Source organism: Bubalus kerabau, chromosome 3 (genome assembly GCF_029407905.1).
Source record: "Bubalus kerabau isolate K-KA32 ecotype Philippines breed swamp buffalo chromosome 3, PCC_UOA_SB_1v2, whole genome shotgun sequence".
In the NCBI taxonomy this organism is placed as follows: domain Eukaryota; kingdom Metazoa; phylum Chordata; class Mammalia; order Artiodactyla; family Bovidae; genus Bubalus; species Bubalus kerabau.
Genome location: NC_073626.1, coordinates 24,210,275 through 24,229,184, shown reverse-complemented (window position 1 = coordinate 24,229,184; position 18,910 = coordinate 24,210,275). Strand labels below are relative to the sequence as shown.

At 49.8% G+C, this 18,910-nt stretch overlaps 1 protein-coding gene across 3 annotated transcripts; it reads right to left on the bottom strand.

The window, feature by feature from the left end:
- Positions 1 to 436: 436 nt before the first annotated feature.
- On the bottom strand, positions 437 to 13,325 carry ABCF1 (ATP binding cassette subfamily F member 1). Of its 3 annotated transcripts, none has more exons than XM_055571018.1 (25): positions 13,092 to 13,324; positions 9,391 to 9,437; positions 9,115 to 9,198; positions 8,827 to 8,953; positions 8,642 to 8,679; positions 8,446 to 8,556; positions 7,662 to 7,736; positions 7,470 to 7,583; positions 6,566 to 6,667; positions 6,209 to 6,331; positions 5,752 to 5,852; positions 5,566 to 5,651; positions 5,125 to 5,264; positions 4,891 to 5,039; positions 4,531 to 4,614; positions 4,261 to 4,385; positions 3,964 to 4,076; positions 3,670 to 3,841; positions 3,494 to 3,568; positions 3,310 to 3,380; positions 1,958 to 1,990; positions 1,707 to 1,875; positions 1,441 to 1,505; positions 1,281 to 1,353; positions 437 to 1,139 (listed from the first exon to the last, which is right to left on the bottom strand). In XM_055571018.1, exons 1-25 carry the CDS (start codon positions 13,162 to 13,164, stop codon positions 973 to 975), a joined length of 2,517 nt encoding a protein of 838 aa, XP_055426993.1. In that variant the 5' UTR covers positions 13,165 to 13,324; the 3' UTR covers positions 437 to 972. The 3 variants fall into 3 exon arrangements, with proteins under 3 accessions (XP_055426993.1, XP_055426992.1, XP_055426994.1); XM_055571017.1 differs by having other exon boundaries at positions 8,827 to 8,956; positions 13,092 to 13,323; XM_055571019.1 differs by lacking the exons at positions 437 to 1,139; positions 1,281 to 1,353; positions 1,441 to 1,505; positions 1,707 to 1,875; positions 1,958 to 1,990 and adding an exon at positions 2,074 to 2,363 and having other exon boundaries at positions 8,827 to 8,956; positions 13,092 to 13,325.
- Between the last annotated feature and the right edge of the window lie 5,585 nt (positions 13,326 to 18,910).

Sequence of the window (18,910 nt, the reverse complement as noted above, 5' to 3'; positions counted from 1 at the left end):
TACAACTCTGCACATTTGGCAATTACCTGTATCAATGCTGTACACTCACATCTTCTAAGTCTTCTCTGTCTAGATTACGCATGAAGGCAGACCACGTCTGCGCCCTTCCCGTATACCCCACAGTGCTACACAGTAACTCTGCGGGGATAGACACTCTGGTCTCTGACCCCAGGGTGGAGCTTGGATAGTGAGAAACCTGAGTGTCCTAGTCCTACCTAGAAGGGAGGACTCCCTTTCCCTTGCACTCATTTGAAGGGCTGGGGGAAGGGAGAGGCTCCTCAAACAGCGAGCACTACCTAAAGTGAGGTAAGACTGCAAGTGACACCCGCCTGCACCGGTGGGGAAGAGACGCTGCCACCCACTGCTAGAAAAGCGGACACAGCAAATCAAGATTCAGAAGAGTTCCAGCTCCCACGAATCTCCCAACAGCAACAAGGCGGCGGCAACTCCTTTACTTTATTTCTTCCCCTTGTAAAGGGCGATTCGAGTTCAGCAGCATTCCTTTCTTGTCCCCAACTCCCCCATCAGACCAGATACTGCAGGCACCAGATCCTGGGTGGCAGGAGCAGCAGCAGCTGTTGGTATCCATTAGGTCAGCGCTGAATCCACCAGAGGAGTGCAGTACCACTCAGACCAGGCGGCAGCTGCACCCGAAGCTTGGGGCAGCCCAGAGGCAGGCTTCCCCGTGAGGACAGAGGCTCAGACAACTGGCTGCGTGAGCTGGCTGGATGGAACCCCATGATGACAAATGTCACCTCTGCCTGTACAGAAGGACTTCAAGGACAAGGACCACTCAGTTATCTCAAGAGAAGCAGAACAGACGAGTCATTCAGAGAAAAAGAAGCAATCAAATATTCTGGTCACATCAAGACCACACTCCGCTTTCACACGTCCGAGCAGCTGCCACGCCGGCTGTAGACCAGAGCAAGCTTCCGAGTGGAGAGGAGACGGGGGACGTCCAGGAAGGAAAGCTCACTCTCGGGGCCGGCTGACCATGACTTCTCCCAGGGCCTCCAACACCTCCCGCTTGTAGTCTTCGAAGTCACCGTCAATCTGGCTAACACTCTGCTCCTCCACCACCCACAGCTGGCAGTTGGTTTCTGTGATGAGTCGGGCATCGTGGCTGACGACGATCACAGCTTTGAGGCAAGACAGCGAGAATGGAGGACAGGCAGAAAGGAAGAGGGGAATCAAAACCTGCGAGGAGGGTGCCCAGCCCCAGGACACCATAGTCCCATCCCCAAGCGGGGCAGGAGGAGGGCAGGCCCGAGCTGACTCACCACCCTTGTATTCGTTGATGGCCTCCCCTAGAGCGTCGATAGACTCGATGTCCAGGTTATTGGTGGGCTCGTCCTACAGGGAGGAGGTGTCCCGAAACCGAGTGTTAACGACCCCTACCCTTCCTGGTGTCAGCCCTGCCCCACAGGCCCATTCACTCACCAAGATGAGGACATCAGGCTCCCGACAGGCCAGCTCTGCAAACACAACTCGGGCTTTCTGCCCACCTGGAGCAAAGGGGAGGGAGAACCACTGCACCTTCCACCACCTGACATGGCTGCAGGTGAGCCCTGAACGCCTGTGTGTGCAGCAGGTGCATGCGCGCACGCTGAGGTCCCCCAAGTTCCGGTTCCTCTTCCCTCCCGCCTTGAGGGACAGTGTGCGGGAGGGAATTTTGAGGAGGGGGACGCCTGCCCGGGCCGCGGTACCAGAGAGCTTGCAGATCTGGATGGTGTGGGCGTGGCTCTCCAGGCCGAAGCGACCCAGGCACTTGCGCGCATCCTGGTAGGGCAGGTTGAAGCCCCGCTGCAGGTACTCGGTGGGCGTCTCCTCCATGCGCAGCTGCTCTGCATACTGCTGGTTGAAGAAGCCAATTTTCTGCCCAAGAGGAGAGGAGGGTAGTCAATGAAAGTCAGACTTCCTCTCGGCCTCTGACTACCTGATTCCCAAAGCCACTTACCAGCCGGTGGTTCTTCCTCATTTCACCCCGAGTCTGCAAGGAAAAAGCAAGGTGGGGCGGAGTAAGCGGGGCGGAGAGGAGCCACAGCTCCACCTCCTAACTCTGAAGGGAAATGAACACCAGAACTCGGCCGGGAACGAGCCAGCGCAAGAAAGATAATACATGTGTGTCCCTGACATGACCACGGCAGGCCAGGAAATCAGAGGCAAGAGGAAAAGCGAAGAGGTAAGTGGAGATTCAGAACCAGGAGCAGGCTGACCACGAGCAGAAAAACCCCGTCCCTACCTTCCAGCCAGAATTTTTCAGGGTTCCACCTCAGATGGGAATGAGTTTGTGCGAGGATCTAGGACACCTTTCTAAAGATCTACTCTGTGGGTGTGAGGCAATGTGCCTTCTCCACACTTGCCTGGAGGGCAGACAGATGGTTACAACCAACTAGCACTACATATTGGAGAAGGAAATGGCAACCCACTCCAGTGTTCTTGCCTGGAGAATCCCAGGGACGGGGAAGCCTGGTGGGCTGCTGTCAATGGGGTTGCACAGAGTCGGACACGACTGAAGCAACTTAGCAGCAGCAGCACTACATATACTGAAAAAGTCCCCAAAGCAATTCTAGGGAATTTACCTTAAGGAAAAACTAAATTCATGAACAAGTACAGTAAGACTCTTTACTATAGTATTGTCCTTCAGTGAAAAACCAGAAACATTCTAAACAACAGACGTCAAATAAATTATAATAGATCCATGAGAAAAATGCATATAGGACTACAAGCACAAAAAAATGCTTAATATACGTTATCTGAAAAAAGCTAGCTACAAAACAATTAACAGGATAACCCACTTTTGTTAAGAAAAATAATTACATATATGCTTGTAAGAAAAAAAAAAAGGAAAGCGATCCATTAAAATTAATACAGGTTATCTCTAGATTTTTCTCCAGCTTATGCAATTTGTTTTTCATCTGTCCCTTGCTTAGTTCCCGGATCAGGGATCTAACCCGGGCTCATGCCAGTAAAAGCCCTGAGTCCTAACTACTGGACTGCCAGGAATTCCCTGGTTCCCACAATTTCTAACGATTCTACAATGGGCATCTATTTCTTATATAACCAGAACACACAAGCGGGATGGGGGAGGCATGCCCTTCATCTGGGCCCACTTCTCCAGGTCTGTATCCCTGACTGATCTAAACTGTCCTCTACAGCACCTCTTAAGGGAAAGAACCATCCATGACGAGTTCTGTATTTAACTCTCCACAGAAGAGACGGCTCCCCAGTTGGAGCCTCCAGGGAACAGCCATGTGCTCATGCCTCTGCTCGCCCACCACCACGCCCCTCCCTGACTCCTGGACTCACCGGAGTCAGCTTGCCTGTCAGCAGCAGCAGCAGGGTGCTCTTCCCCACGCCGTTAGGGCCCACGATGCAGACTGCCAGAGGGAAGACAGAGGTCAAAGGGGAGGTCCCCAGAAACTCCCTGGGGCTCCTGCTCCACAGCCCGAGTCCCACCCCGAACCCTGCACCGAGCCTCCCCCCAGCTCACTCCTTGAGTCCATGTCGATGCCAAAATCCAGATTCTTAAAGAGTGGTTTCTGCCCCTCATAGCCAAAGGTCACACCTGAGAAAGCAAGAAAAGCAGCACTTTATTTTCTCTTCAGAGTCCCCCGAGGGCACCAGAGAGCCCTGGTGGGGCGGTGAGGCAGGACCGCGGCCGCTCACCGTGCAGGCCCAGCACTGGAGGGCTGAGCGGCGGTGGGTCGGGGAACGTGAAGCGCACAGTGTACTCCTTGGGGCGCTTCAGCAGCTCGGGGGCCTCCTGTGACTCCTCATCCTGATTTTTCCGCCGGCACTTCTGCTGCTTTCGAGTCAAGGCTTCCTTGGTTTGCTTCTCCTGAGGAGAACGGGGAAAGGGAGACATCCAAGCCTTGGACGGGAGGCCTTGAATGGCAGGCAGGGTCTGAGCCCCGCTCCTTCTCCCGAGAAAATCCCTGCCCAGGAAGAGCCAGCGCTCACCGCCTGCTTGGTGGACTTGCCACCCGCCTTTAGCTCCTTCAGCTTTTTCTCCTGCTTCTCATATTGCTTCAGCAGTTCCTTCTGCTTTTGCTGGTACATCTTCTTGAAGGTCACTGGGGCAAGGGGATGGGGGGTCATCAATGCTTGTCCCTGTCCCCAGCAGGATGGGGAAGGGGGGGCAGGGATCATGTCCAGAACTCTGAAATACTCAGAATTATCACCGCGTCCCTGTGTCCCTCCCTCCCAGGCCTTTCTCCAGGAACTATCCCTTTCCTCGCCCTCGTACGTCCCACGTACTGTAATTGCCCCTGTAGTAGTGAAGCCGCTGGGCGTCGAGATGGATGATGTCGGTACATACATCATCCAGGAAGCCCTGGTCGTGGGAGACGATGAGCAGCGTCTTCCGCCAGCCCTGGAGGTAGCTGGGTTTTAAAGAGTGTGGAAATGTCACAATCTCCAGGTTAGAGTGCAGACAGGGGCAGGAAGCGAAAGAGAGAGGCTGGGGTGAGAGCTGTCAGGGGCAGACTGGAGACCAGTGATACAAACCTATAATCCAGGGCTACTCACTTGTTGAGCCAGATGACAGCATTGAGGTCCAAGTGGTTGGTGGGCTCGTCCAACATTAGCAGCGTGGGCTCCATGAACAGCGCCCTAGAGGGTGGGCGGCAGAAGGCAGGGTCAGTGGGAGGAAGACCCTTGCTCAGACAACCCACAGAAGCCTCTGCTAAGCGGAGCCTGAGACCATGAACACTCCTTCCCAATTTCTCCTGAGAGTTCCTGAGACAGATGAGAACACACCCCTAGACAGGGAGAGAAGCCCTCCAAATCTGACAAGTCAGACAGTACGGGAGGGAGAAGACAGCCTTGGAAGAACAGGAAGAAGGGAAGGGTGGGCAGAGGCCGGGAGGGCAGGGGGTGGGAGCCCACCTGGCCAAGGAGACACGCATGCGCCAGCCCCCCGAGAACTTCTGCGTGGGTCGATTTTGCATCTCAGGGTCAAAGCCCAGGCCGGCCAGGATCCGGCGGGCTTTGGCCTCTGCAGCGGCCGCCCCGGTGGCCCGCAATTCCTCGTACACCTGGGAGGAGGGAGAAGAGGACACATGTTGGGGGGTCCCGGGAGCCCCCAGTCTTAGCCCATGTCCCCTGCGCCATCTCCTCTACCTTCTCGAGCCTCTCGGCAGCTGTGTCGTCGCCCTGCTCCAGCTGTCCCTGAAGCCGCCGCTCCTCTTCCAGCAGCTTCAAGCGCTTGGTGTCCGCTCGAAGGACAGCCTGCACGGCTGGCGTCTCATCAGCTACCACCTCTAGGGGCCGGGGAGCAGTCAGGGTGTGCCCAGGGGCCAAGTCTGCCACCCCCTCTTCTCTGCAGCTCCGTTTCTGGACTGCCTGACCCTGTCCAGCTCTCGGCACTTGTTCCAGCCTCTCACTGCACCCCCTACTTCTGTGGCACCCGTTTCCCAGTCCCCAGTCTCCCCACATAACCCTTCCAACTCCACAACCATGGGCTCGTCTGTTCTTGGCTGGCTCACATACCCCAGTGGCAGCCCCTCGCAAGCCCCTGAGTTTCCCCCTCCCCACCAGTCCCTCTGCCACTAGCGGCCTCACCCTGCTCGCACAGCAGCACGTCGATGTTGGGAGGGATGCTCAGGGCTCGGTTGGCGATGTGCTTGAGGAGAGTGGTCTTGCCCTTGCTGGGGAATGAGAGCTTTGAGGACCAGGCTGCCTCCCAGAACAAGTCTCTTCTCCCTCTGGCCCCTCCCCTCTCACAGCTCCAGCCCCTCCTCTCCTCACCCATTGGGTCCCACCAGCCCGTAGCGGCGGCCGGCGACGATGTACAGGTCTGCGTTGACGAACAGCTCCTTGCCGTGGGCCGAGATGCTGAACTTCTCCAGCTGCGATGGTCAGCAAAGAGTGAGTACATTAGAACTCCCTTCCGTATGTCTAGCAGCTGCACCTTTTTCTCTGCAGGGAAGCCCCCTCCCCATCCACTGCCTCTAATCAGAGTCCACACCCTAAGCGCGACCAGCCTGTCCCAACCTGCTTCCCTCCAAAGCTGGACTCCTATGCTGGTTCTTCTAACTTCTTGCACAGGCTGGGAGAATTCAAGATGTGGAGAACGTCTCCCAGCTTTTTTCCCAATGGACCTCCTCCTCCTACCCACTTCCTTGGTCACCGTGGCCTCTCAGGGGAAGGGGAGAAGTGGCAGGTCCCTGGCTGAGCTGGTAGGAGGGGCTCCTTCGCACCTTACCTTGATGTCAGAGGCATTTTCTAGCATGGCCTGGCGGGAAGACACCTCTGCTTGCGACACAGAGAAGTCATTTTCAGCAGCATTGGCTGCTTTTAACGAAGCCACCTGGCGCTCATACTCCATCTGAGAAGGAAGGGAAGATCACATTTGAGGCCACTGCCTGCCACTTTCCTGTTGCCACAACACAGACCCATATCACCAGACACCATGACACTGTGCTCACAGAACACAACTGTTTCCTTACTCCAGCTGTTGTACTCAACCCAGCTCCCAAAGCTCTCCCTTCACATGTCCCCTACTTTAAGCATTAAACAAAAACTTCTCCTGCCTTTGACCACTAAGAACCCAAGGTCTTACTTGTTTCTTGAGTTTCTTCTTCTCCTTCTTGCTAAGGTGAGCATAGGGGTCATCGGCTTTGGACTCCCCTTCTTCCTCCTCCTCTTCTCCTTCCTCTGAGCCCTGTGAGAACCAGGCAATGGTAAAAACAAGGGGGCCTTTGAGAACTTCATGTCATCCACTGCCAGGTCCACAGTCAGCTCTGTCTCTCTCCCAGAATCCTGAAATATCTTGGCAGTGCTCACATTCTCATACCCATTCTGGTTTCCTTGTAGCCCTGTATCCATCTGTGCCACCAGGAAGATACCTATGTATGTATATATGAAATGTAAAGATGTGTATGTACCTATACCTATGTAACTGTCAATACAATGTAACTGAAGGTAAAACAAAAGGAACAGGTTCTCTTCCTCATGTATCACACGAGTTTCTCTGCAGGTAAACATGCAAAGCAGAGGTCCAGAAGCCCTGTGCAGAGCCAACAGAATGAGAACTAGCAGGTGCTGGCGGTACAGGGGAGCTCAGAGGTCACTCGATGACACAGATGAGAAGAGTGAGGCCTGAAGAGGTGGCAAGACGTACTCAAGATCACACAGGGAGTGGCAGAGCCAGAACCTGGGCTGAGGGTGCCAGCCATGTCCCTTCCTCTTCTGGATCAAGAGGTGCAAATTAGGGCACTTGAACTAAGAATGGCTTTTACATTTTCAAAGAGGCTTTCCAAAAACAGAAAAGAAAAATATGTATCAGAGATTGTATGCGGTCTGTAAGTCCAAAGTATTTACTAGGAAGTCCTTTACAAAAGTTTGCCAACCCCTGCTCTGGGGAGTAAGAGCACCCCAGGTCACAGCTCACGTCCTGCCCCTGGCCCAAGGGCCACCAAGGCTGATCCCCTCAGCCCACATCCCCCCAACATCAAAACACACACCTGCTCTGCCTTCTTGGCCTTCTCCTTCCCTTGCTTGGGCGGTTCCTTTTCTTTTGTTACTTCCTCTTCATCCTCCTCCTCTTCACTCTCCAGAGCAGCAAATTTATTTTGAGGCTACAGGGAAAATCCAGCAGGTCAGATGTAATGCTCTGATTCTTGAGACCAGCCCACCTCCCGCCAATGTTCCCTCACCTTGGCCTTCCCCTTTGACTTCTCCTCCTTTGTCTTTTTGCCCTTCAACCCTGGCTGTTGTTCCTGAGATACAGCCTGGAAAAGACACACACAGACATACAAATTAATTTGCTATCCTGTAGCTTGACAAGAATTTCTAGGTAGTCCAGGAGTAGCAGTTAACTGTACTAAGTCTGCCAGGGAGAAAATGAGACCCAGAAAAAACCTGCCCTCCAGCGGCAGACAGACAGTGAAGAGACGAGAAGAGAGTAACAGCGAAGCTAAGGGACTGCGAGTAGGCAAATGAGCCACGTAGATGGGATGGCCCTAACACTGGAGGGCTTCCTGCAGATGGCAAATGCTGAGAAGAGAGAATGGTCATAGGCTTGGAGAAGGTGTTCTAGGAAGAAGAGAAAGCATAAAGAATAAAGGCTTCAGGCTTCTCTGGTGGCTTAGTGGTAAAAAATAAAGGCTTCAGCACACAGTCAGGCCGGATTAAAACGTGATGAGGCTGATCGGTATACAAGGCAAGTCCCAAGCAATCCTGCAGAGGGGGTCCTGGTGGAAGGGCAAAGACTTGAAAGTCTTTGGTTTAGATTTTGAGTTTGAAAGCAACAGAATCGCTGTAAATTTCAGAGTGATAATACTTTTAAAAAAGCTGACTTTGACAGGATAAACTGACAGTATAAGCAAGACTGGCCTGGCCTAGAAAAGCTAGTTGAAAGCAGGAAAAGAAGCCAGGGAATCACCACACTGTAGCCAGAGGTGCCACATGGGGTGGGAGGGACTAGCACAGCCATATCACCTTATTGATCCGATTCTTCTCTGGCTTGGCCGGCTTAGGAGGATGTTTTTCCTCCTCCTCCTCCTCCTCTTCACTCTGATCCTGAATCAGGGCTGCAAAAACATTACCACCCTGAAGAATGAAAGGGCAGAAGTCAGTAGGATGGTCAAGGCTGCACCCCTGGGGTCTCTGTCTACCACTGAGACAGACGGCTTACCTTGGTTTTCTTCCCTCCTCGGGGTACTGGGGCGGGTACTGAAATGACAAGGGGAGAAGGTGAGCTGGGAAAGAGAATGACCATGTCCACTCCTCAATCTACTCCAACTCCAAGATCAAGGAATGAACCCTTGACTCTTCCTGACTCAAGGGTTCCAGGTACCCATCTCCCCTCAGTGCATTTACCCTCGTCCTCCTCATCGCTGGCTGGTACTGAGAGCTTCTTAAGACGCTCCATGAGCTCCTTCTCCTCTCCGTCATCATCCACATCCTTTTTCCGCCTCCCTTTTCGGGTGTCTCGCTTCTTTTTTTGCTGCTGAAAGCCAAACAGGGTGAGAGAATGAAGGCTGGGCCGCTGCTGTATCTCTGCCCCAGAGAACACTCCCAGTCAGCTGAGTGAACCAGCGTGGGCTGTGGAGGGGCTGGCGGACCGAAGATGCCTCCAGGGAGTGGTTGGTCTGCTGACACCCGTACCTGCTGCTGCTGCTGCTCCTTCTCCTTGAGCACTTTCTCTTCTTCCCCAGCCTGTTTGTCTTCTACTGCCAGTTCCTCGAAGAACTACAACAGGAGTTAAGATCTAAGCCCTTCACCACCACGCATGTACCCAGGGACCTGCCACACACACCATCCCGCCTTGCTCCCTCTCCCGACAAGACCTCTTCCCCTCCCTCCTGCCCTCACCGACTTCACAGGGCCACCTTCTGCTCGGAAACACCCACACCCCTCTCTCCTCACCCCTCACTGCCTCACCGTCTTTTTGGTCTTCTTGTCCTTCTTCCCTTTCTTCACCACTTTGTCTAGAAGGGTTAAGCAGACGTTGTGAATGATGATTTGCAAATTTCAAAGCCACCCTGATCTCACCTGCCAACCCTCAATGGACTCTGCCCTCCCTAGTCACTGTTTTTCTAGCTCCCTCCCTGGACACTGTCCCAAGAGACAGACAATGGTGGCTGGTCTAGGGGAGCAGTGGGAGGCAGAAAAGGAGAATCCACAAGGTGATGGCAGAGGTGGGAAGTAAGACGGTATTCAGAGATGACGCCAATGTTATTAAGTGGCAAAATTAGCTGAGCTAGTGGTACCATGAATAACTCAGGATATACTGGGAGAGAAAGACCTTTTCCCACCCCAGTCACCCATGGGGAAAAAAGTAGGACAAAGTATTATATGTCATTTTTAGAACCTGCAGGCCATGGAAACAAAGCCATCTGCTAAGTTAACAAACACCTGGGTCTATGCCACACCTGCTCCGCTTGCACTTCCGGCACAAACCGCGCTGTGTTAGGCTTCACTGGGCATCGGTCATTCATCCCAGAGTGACCTGAGACACTGCTTAGCTCGTGTTCCCAGGGAGCAAAGTGGGAAGTTGAAAGGTCACTGACAAATTCCAGCCTCTCCTTTCTGTCCATCTCCTTTTCCCCGAAGATGGAGGGTTACGTCTAACTCCTTCCAACATAAGATGGGGAGGCAGCCAGCAGCCTTGTGATTTCTCGCCACTCCTAGGCCTATCCACCATCACATTCACCCCCAACCATCCCATCGCCTACGGCTATTTGATTCTATCCAAAGGCACTCCTGGAGTCACTTAATTTCCCCCATCCCCAAACCAAAACAAAGCCTTCTGCTATCTACCACATTAAGTATTCTCAGACCAGAATGCCACCGAGTTCACAATAATCATTTATTCAGATGCTGAGCATCTACAGTGTCAAAAAGTGGATAAAATGAAGGTCAAGCCCTATAATTTAGGGCCTCACAAAAGAGAAGGGCGTATCCTATTTCTTCTCCTCTTTCCCTAATCCATACTGATGTTGTGGACACTGGCTTTTCTCTGCTCCTTGGTAACTCCCAGCCATGCTTATGCCTGTCTTTGCTTAATCGGTGACCTCCACCCTGAACACACTTCAAAATCTGATACCTGTACGGGGTGACTAGTGTGATGGAACCAAAAAGATGTGGAGAAATAATGAAAGACTTCCTGTATATGCTATTCTGAGGACTCTAATCCTAAAGCCACTAAACGGGAGGACCCAATGTAGTACACAAGCCGGAATGATGCGATCAGCTCATTCTGACAACACTCAGAAGTGACTCAGGCACTAATTTCTCTCCATGAACTAATACAACCATGCCTCCTGACCATTGGTTCAAGTGTGAGAAGTATCATCACCCAGGAGCAGGAAAAGGCTGAGTGTGGCTAAAGCTACCCTGTACCCCCCACGTCTTACCCCACCACAACAGCTCCTGCTTTTAGTAAGGCCACCACTGAAGTGGTTCTTCATTTCAAAGCCAAGTGAAGCACTTTCTGAAAACTTACACTCCCCCCACCCAATTACTGTTTCTATTCTTGTCTTCACTGAGTCTCAAAAGTGCAGTCCACACTAGCCCCCCCCCACCCCCGCCGTCTCCCATTCCTTTTTGAATATTCCACAATCTGACTTGGGTGTTACCTTCTAATGAACACTACTTTTGTCAAAGCTGCCACCATCCTCTTAGTTGTTCAATTCAAAAAGGGCTGTTGTTGTGGGGGTTTTTTTGTAGTCCTTATTTTGCTTGATTATACTCAGCAACATTCCAAGCTAATTCCCTCATCACTTTCATTCTTCTCTCCTGTTGTTACTTAGCGTCAGGGATCCTGATGGTCTGCCTCTAGTTTCTCTGGCTGCTCGCCTTTCTTAGTTTCATCTCCTCAGCCTCCTTCCCTATATGTCTTCCCTTAATTGTTGACGTTCTCTTGGGTTCCCATCTTAGACCTCTTTTCACTTCAATCCACAGACACTCTCTAGGGGACTCCCAGGATCCAACAGCTCAACTACACATGTGTCTTCACTCCCAGTCTACCGCTCTCTCCACGGCCACCGAACAAACTCTCTCCTTGCCGTCTCAGAAATCTCCAATTTAGCATTCAATAGCTGACCTTACCTCTTCCTGCTCCCCAACCCATAGCCCATTACAGCTTTCAATTAAGAGCCTAGTACCCATGGAATTATTCAAGTGAGTGTCAGCCTTAATTCTTCTCCCCTTAGTTGGTTCCCAGCTCTAGTCAATGCCCTGGCTTCCTCTTATAACTTCTCACAGGGTTCTTTACCAGAGCCTCCTAAATGATCTCCCTGACTCAAATCATTTCTATGCACTTCAATGGGTCTTCCTTCTTAATGTCTTTAGGATTAAATTCCTTGGAATAGTATAAAGCCTTTCAGTGTCTTGTCTTGCACATCTTTTCAATACCATCACCTGAGTCAATACAATACTGGGAACCAGCCAGGCTCAACTACATCTCTATCTTTGCATTAACTGTACCCTCTGCTTGCTTAGAACCTTCTTCCCCTTGCTAACTCATAATGATCATTCGAGAATGAACTCAGCTATCACATATTCCTGGGAGGCTTTGCTGACACTCCCATCTGCCTATATGTTGCCCCTGTCTTCTCTAGTCCCACAGCATTCTCAAGCACATTCCCTGACTAAAGCTCTGTCCCCTACACTAGACTTGCCCCTTCTCCATAGGCAAGTCTTTTCATCCCTACATCTCCAGTTCTGTAAAATTAGTCACTGTTTACCCACTATTATTTCCATCCATCTTATCTGCCTCTTGAAGTACCTTCAAGTCTGGGAGAAGGTCTTCATATTTTTTTGTCCCTTCTCCAAAGCACAGTGCATAATTAAAAACAAGTGGCTCAACATACATTAGCTGTTTTTAAGTAAAACTTAATCCTCCATTCCAACACCCAGTATCTACCTTCTTGCTCCACTTGAGTCAAAAAGGTGTCTTATGAAAGCTGTCTTAGGCACGACTCCATGAAGGAATCAGCCTCTCTTGAGAAGCAGATGGGACCCCAGGTGAGTACGAGTTGCGCTGGCACAGAATAGGTCGAGGCACAGCTTATATATTCATGCCGGTTGTGGAATACGGTGTGACCGAGATATCCAAAAGAGAAGAAGAAAACAGGGCTTTTCTCATTTCCACCATCTCTTCTTCCTACCATATCCTCTTCTTGGAATAATCTTTTAAGTTTTTTTTTTTTTTTTAACGCGGACCCTCTTTAAAGTCATTACTGAATCTGTTACAATAATGCTTCTGTTTTATGTGTTGTCTTTTTTGGCCAGGAGGCTTGTGGAAATCTTAGCTTCCTCACCAGCGATCCCGCACCTCCTGGATCGGCAGGTCAATTCTTAACCAATGGATCACCAAGGGAAGTCCCCCATACTCTCTTCCCCGTCTCTTGCCCGGTGTTACTGAAGCTCGTGCCTGACAGCCCGACACCTTTTCTTTTCGCCGGCATCCCAAAAGCACTCCTGCCAGGGCAAACTCTTCCCGGCCCCACTGCACGCATGCGCAGTAGCCCCCCGAACGGCCCGGTGAGTCTCGCGCCCGCCACCCTCTCGTAGGACCCAGCGCACATTTCTCTCTCTTCTCTTTTCTATCTTCTTTCTCCTCTGCCTGCCAGCCTTACCTGTGGGGCTCGTGGTCTCTCCGTCCCCGATCCACTCGGGCTCCAGCGGCTGCTGCTTGGGCCCCTTCGGCATCGCGGTAGCAGTTATGGTAACTCTGGCTTCGCCGGGTGCTATTTCCGCTTCCGGTAACGTGGGGCCCGGAACCAGATTTGCTCTCTAGGTCTGGGCTGTCGACTCCGCCCCGGACGGCCCACGTGCGCGCCGCGCCGTCCTGTAGTGGGCGTGCCTGAGACCTGGTGGGGGCGTGGCCCTAAAATGACAGGGCGTGGCTGGTGCCCGCCCACTCGGGTCGCGACAGCAGGTTTAAGGCAGTCGAGGAACCCCAAAGACTCTACGACGCCGCGTGACTAAGTGACAGAACATAATCATTTCCGACTAGTATGAAAGAGTGAAGTCTTTTTTTTTTTTTTTGAATAAAAGTGAAGTTGCTCAGTCGTGTGCAACTCTTGCGATTCCATGGACTGTAGTTTACCAGGCTCCTCTGGCCATGGAATTTTCCAGGCAAGAGTACCGGAGTGGGTTGCCATTTCCTTCCCCATGAAGTCTTTAAAAAAAAAAAAAAAAACAAAAAAAAACAAACTGAACGCTACCTTGTTACCAGTCCTTTCTGATTGGTAAGGAGCAGAAAAGCAAAGTCCACTAACTCAGGAGGAGGCTTTGTCGGTCTAGTGTTGAGATGTGTCACAAAACCCCGAAGTGTAGAGATGTAAACAAGGAACTGTAGCCTAACAAACAGGAATCACAGTGCAGTGGGGCTTGGGTTCACTTTTTTTTTTTTTGGTAACAGCTTTTCCGAGGTGTAACTGACTTAAGGTAAACTTTATATATTAATACAAAAGATAACCAATAAACTGCAAAGTGAATGCTATAAGTTTTGACATGTTCAGTTCAGTTCAGTCACTCAGTCGTGTCCGACTCTTAGCGACCCATGAACTGAAGCACTCCAGGCTTCCCTGTCCATCACCAACTCCCAGAGTCCACCCAAACCCATGTCCATCCAGTCGGTGATGCCATCCAACCATCTCATCCTCTGTCGTCCCCTTCTCCTCCTGTCCTCAATCTTTCCCAGCATCAGGGTCTTTTCCAATGAGTCAGCTCTTCGCATCAGGTGGCCAAAGTATTGGAGTTTCAGCTTCAACATCAGTCCTTCCAATGAACACCCAGGACTGATCTCCTTTAGGATGGACTGGTTGGATCTCCTTGCAGTCCAAGGGACTCCCAAGAGTCTTCTCCAACACCACAGTTCAAAAGCATCAATTCTTCCGTGCTCAGCTTTCTTTATAGTCCAACTCTTACATCCATACATGACCACTGGAAAAACCATAGCCTTGACTAGACAGACCTTTGTTTCCAAAGTAATGTCTCTGCTTTTTAATGTGCTGTCTAGGTTGGTCATAACTTTCCTTCCAAGGAGTAAGCGTCTTTTAATTTCATGGCTTCAATCACCATGTGCAGTGATTTTGGAGCCCAGAAAAATAAAGTCAGCCACTGTTTCCCCATCTATTTGCCATGAAGTGATGGGACCGTATGCCATGATCTTAAGTCACCACCAAAATCAATATTTGGGACACTTCGAATTCTACCGCTTAATAGGTGTGGGACCAAAGTGCTCCCATAGCTCTGCCAGCTCCCTTCTCTCCTTAAACTAATACAGTCTTGCTTTTGTCCTCACCATTCCCTGGCAAGGTCACTACTCTTTCCAAGGTCAATGGATTGGGGCCAGTTCTCTGTCTTTATCCTACTCACTTCTCAGCAGCACTTGATACAGATGGCCACTCCCTTCTCCTTTTGCTTTCTTCAGAGGCACTACTGTTTTCCAAATTTCCTTTCCTGGCTACTCCCTTTTCTCTTTTCCTGGCTTCTCCTCCTGAAGTCTAAATATTGAAGTGCCTCCAGGCTCAACTGTCTTTTGTCTAGACTTATTACACATCCCTGTGTTGGGAAGATCCCCTTGAGGAGGAAAATGGCAACCCTCTCCAGTATTCATGCCTGAAAAATGCCATGGACAGAAGCACCTGGCAAGCTACAGTCCAAAGGGTCACAAAGAGTTGGCTACAACTGAGCGACTAAACACACACGCATGCACATAATTTTAAATATCATCCAAAACTGATGAAAATCCCCAAATCTCTCTTTTTGGCTCAAATTTCTACCCTAAACTCATGAATCCAACTGTTCATTGGACATCCTCTCTGAGATCTCTTATGCTGCTGCTGCTGCTGCTGCTAACTCGCTTCAGTCATGTCCGACTCTGTGCGACCCCATAGATGGCAGCCCACCAGAGAGATCTCTTATAGCTATCTCAAATTAATATGCACAAAACTGAGCTTTTACTTTTTTAATTTTTAAAAATAATTTTATTTATTTTGGCTGCACTGGCTCTTTGTTGCTGCGTGAGGGCTTTCTCTAGTTGTGGCGAGTGGGGGCTACTCTTCCTGGTCGTGCACGGGTTTCTCATTGTGATGGCTTCTCTTGCTGTGGAGCACAGGCTCTAGGGCACGTGGGCTTCTGTAGTTATGGCTCACAGGCTCTAGAGTGCAGGCTCAGTAGTTGTGGGGACTCGGTAGTTGTGGTGCATGGGCGTAGTTGCCCTGTCGCATGTGGGATCCTCCTGGACTAGGGAGCAAACTCCTACATTGTCCAGCGGATTCTTAAGCACTGGACCACCAGGGAAGTCCCTGAGCTCTTATGTTTATTCTGCAAGGCTGTATCTTTTCCAGGTTTCCCCATGTCAAGAAATCACACTATCTTTCATCTAGTTACTGAGGCCAAAACTAAAACGTCATCCTTTTTCCATTCCCGCTCTTCATCAGCAAGCCATGTCTGCCTCAGGCGTCATTCATTCAAAAGTATACTGAGTGCATAGTATGTGCTAGGCACTCTTTTAGGCCTTCGGGATATCACTGAATAAAATGAAGATCTCTGCTTACATTTCTAGCAGAGGAGTTACTGCTATGTTAAAATATACATCAAGGTAAAAAGTATCAGGAAGGCAGGTTTCAGCACTAAATAGACTTCATGAGGCCTCAGTGATGTGAAATTCAAGCAAATTCTTGAAGACAGTGAGAGCTCTGGCCACAAGGACTTCCAGAAGAGCATTCTGGCAGAAGGAACAGCTAGTGTGGTGCCTTGTAGAAGCAGTGTGCTTGCTGGAGAGGCACATGGAAAAGGAAAGCAGGCTGTGAACTGGAAATGGGTTTTCAGATCATTGGGTTTCTACTCTTGACTAAAATGGAAATCATTACAAGGTTCTGAGCAGAGGAGTGACCTGATTTGACCTATATTTTAGAAGGATGACTTTGGGTTCACACTGACGGAGGGGCATGAGATGGGAGAAATGGCAGAAGCAGAGTGACCTCTTGGAGGTGGTGAAGATTCAAACCAGGGTGATAGTTGTGATTGGAGGTAGTGAAAATGGCTGGTTTCTGAATATATTTGACAAAAAGAGCCAGCAGGCTTTGTTGATGAACTAGACATCAGGTGTGACCAAAAAAAAAAAAAAAAAAAAAAACCAAACAACTAAGGATGACCTCAAGACTTCTGGTGTGAACTAGAAAGAGATGCTATCAACTGAGACTTTAAAACATATCCCAAATCTTCCTACTTCTCTCCACCTCTGCATCGTCTCTTTCCTCTGGACCACCAAAGTGGCTTCCTACCTGTTCTCCTGCTGTCATTCTCCTTCTCTAGTTTATCCTTCCAACCTACAGTTAATGGTAGTTTTAAAACATAAATCATTTTCCCAGAACACTCTGGGACTTCCAGAGCGGTCGGGGTCGGTGCTGTACATGCAGAATGATCCAGTGGTTAAGAATCCACTTTTCATGCAGGGGACTCCAGTTTGATCCTTGGTCAGGGAACTAAGATTCCACACGTTGAAAGGCCACCAAGCCCACAACAAAGAGCCAGCACAGCCCACCCCCCTCACACACACACAATCCAAACGCTTTGCCGCAGCTCTGTATCATTTAGCCCCTGCTGAACTTCCTGGTCTCATCTCCCAGTCTAGACCCACTGGCCTTCTATTTCTACTTCAAATCCCTCAAACTCACTATTGCCTCGGGGCCTTGGCCCTTGCTGTTCCCTATGCCTGGAATGCACTTCCTCAGGATATTCATATGGTTGCTTCCTCACTTAATTTCTGCCTCTATTCACAGACTATCTCCTCTAAGAACCACTACCTATTGTAGTATTGACCTCTCTTCCACCTGTCACTCTCCAACCTCTCCTTTCACTTTGTCCTCAAAATATTTCTTAAAATTATATACGTATTTATTGTCTACCATCTTCACCAGACTATAAACACCATATGGGCAGAAATGTTGCCTTTTTCACTGATATATCCCGAGCTCCTAAAACAGTGCCTGGCTCAGAGTAGGCACTAAGTATTCATTAGATGAACGTGAGGCTTAAATAAGATAATACATATCGGGAACTTAGCATGGTACCTGGCGCAGGGCTAGCAACCAGACAATGACACATTCTAAGATCTCACCCCGCCTCTCTGGCCATCCCTCCTCGTCAGGTCATTCTTGTCCTTCTTCTCTTGGCTGTTGAAAGTCGCTGTCCTCTAGGCTAAGTCCTGGGCCCTCTCCTCTTCCCATTTGACACTCTCCTCCAGGTGATTTCAGCTACAGATTCTTCAGTAAGGTCTATCCTAACCACCACTGGCTCCCAACCATTATTCTCTATATAGTGCCCCATTTATATTCTTTATATCATTAACCACAACCTGTAATTACTCATTTGTTTACTTTTGAGGAACAGTGCCTGACAACTGGAAACTGGCCTGACCCTGGAAGGTAGGCCTTGGTGTTGCTAAGAGCTGGTCTGGCCCTCATATCTAGGCCATGGTGCTCTCTCACTGGTCATAAACTCACAGAACACCCAAGTCAGGCAAGGTCAACCTGTGACTGTGATGAAGTAAGATAAAGTCTATCATCTTGTCTAATCGAAGACAAAAACAAGGTTACTGTGGAAACCATAAATTCTGAACAAGTACCTCTCAGCTAAAATGAGGAGTGGCTGCTTTATTTTTTTTTTGCTGATTACAGCTTCAGCCATATTTCATCTCTTCCCTCAACAGGAGACTTTGTATCTGCAGGGTCCACATATTCAGATTCAAGCAACCTAGAATTAAAATATTAGGAGAGAAAATTAACTCCAGAAAGTTCCAAAAAACAAAACTAAATTTGCTGCACATTTGCAACTATTCACATAGCATTTACATTGAATTTATAACCATCTACATGACACTTACATTATTTTTGGTATTATAAATCATCTAGAGATGACAAAGTATAGGAGAGGATATGTGCAGGTTTCACGCAGATATTATACCATTTTAGCCAAGAGACTTGAGCATCCTTGGATGTTGGCACATAAAGGGGTCCTGGAACCAGTGCCCCATATACCCTGAGAGACAACAGTATTAAAGTGGTATTAAGATATGCAATCATAGAGTTGTCCCCACTTCCTGGGAGTGCTCAGTCTAGATCCCCCTCTTCCTTGAATCTTCCCCCAAATCACCTAACACAAACCTTAATCCTGTCATTTTTAATTCTTTTATAAGAACTCTGCAGTTAAACTTTAACTAGAGGTGGTTCCTGTTTGGTCCTTGGCTGGAGGACACTGACACTTTTACTGTCCCATTCTCTATCTCCAGCCCTAATTCTAGCAGGGAGGGGCTGGCAGAGGATGTTTGCCCTACCCTAATGTTTTCACCTGCTGAAGGGCCAAGAGTTTGCTGGTTAGTACCTGGCTGCCTGGATAAAGAGTACTCTTCAAGCCTCGCTGCTGGAGCTGAGTATTATAGGCC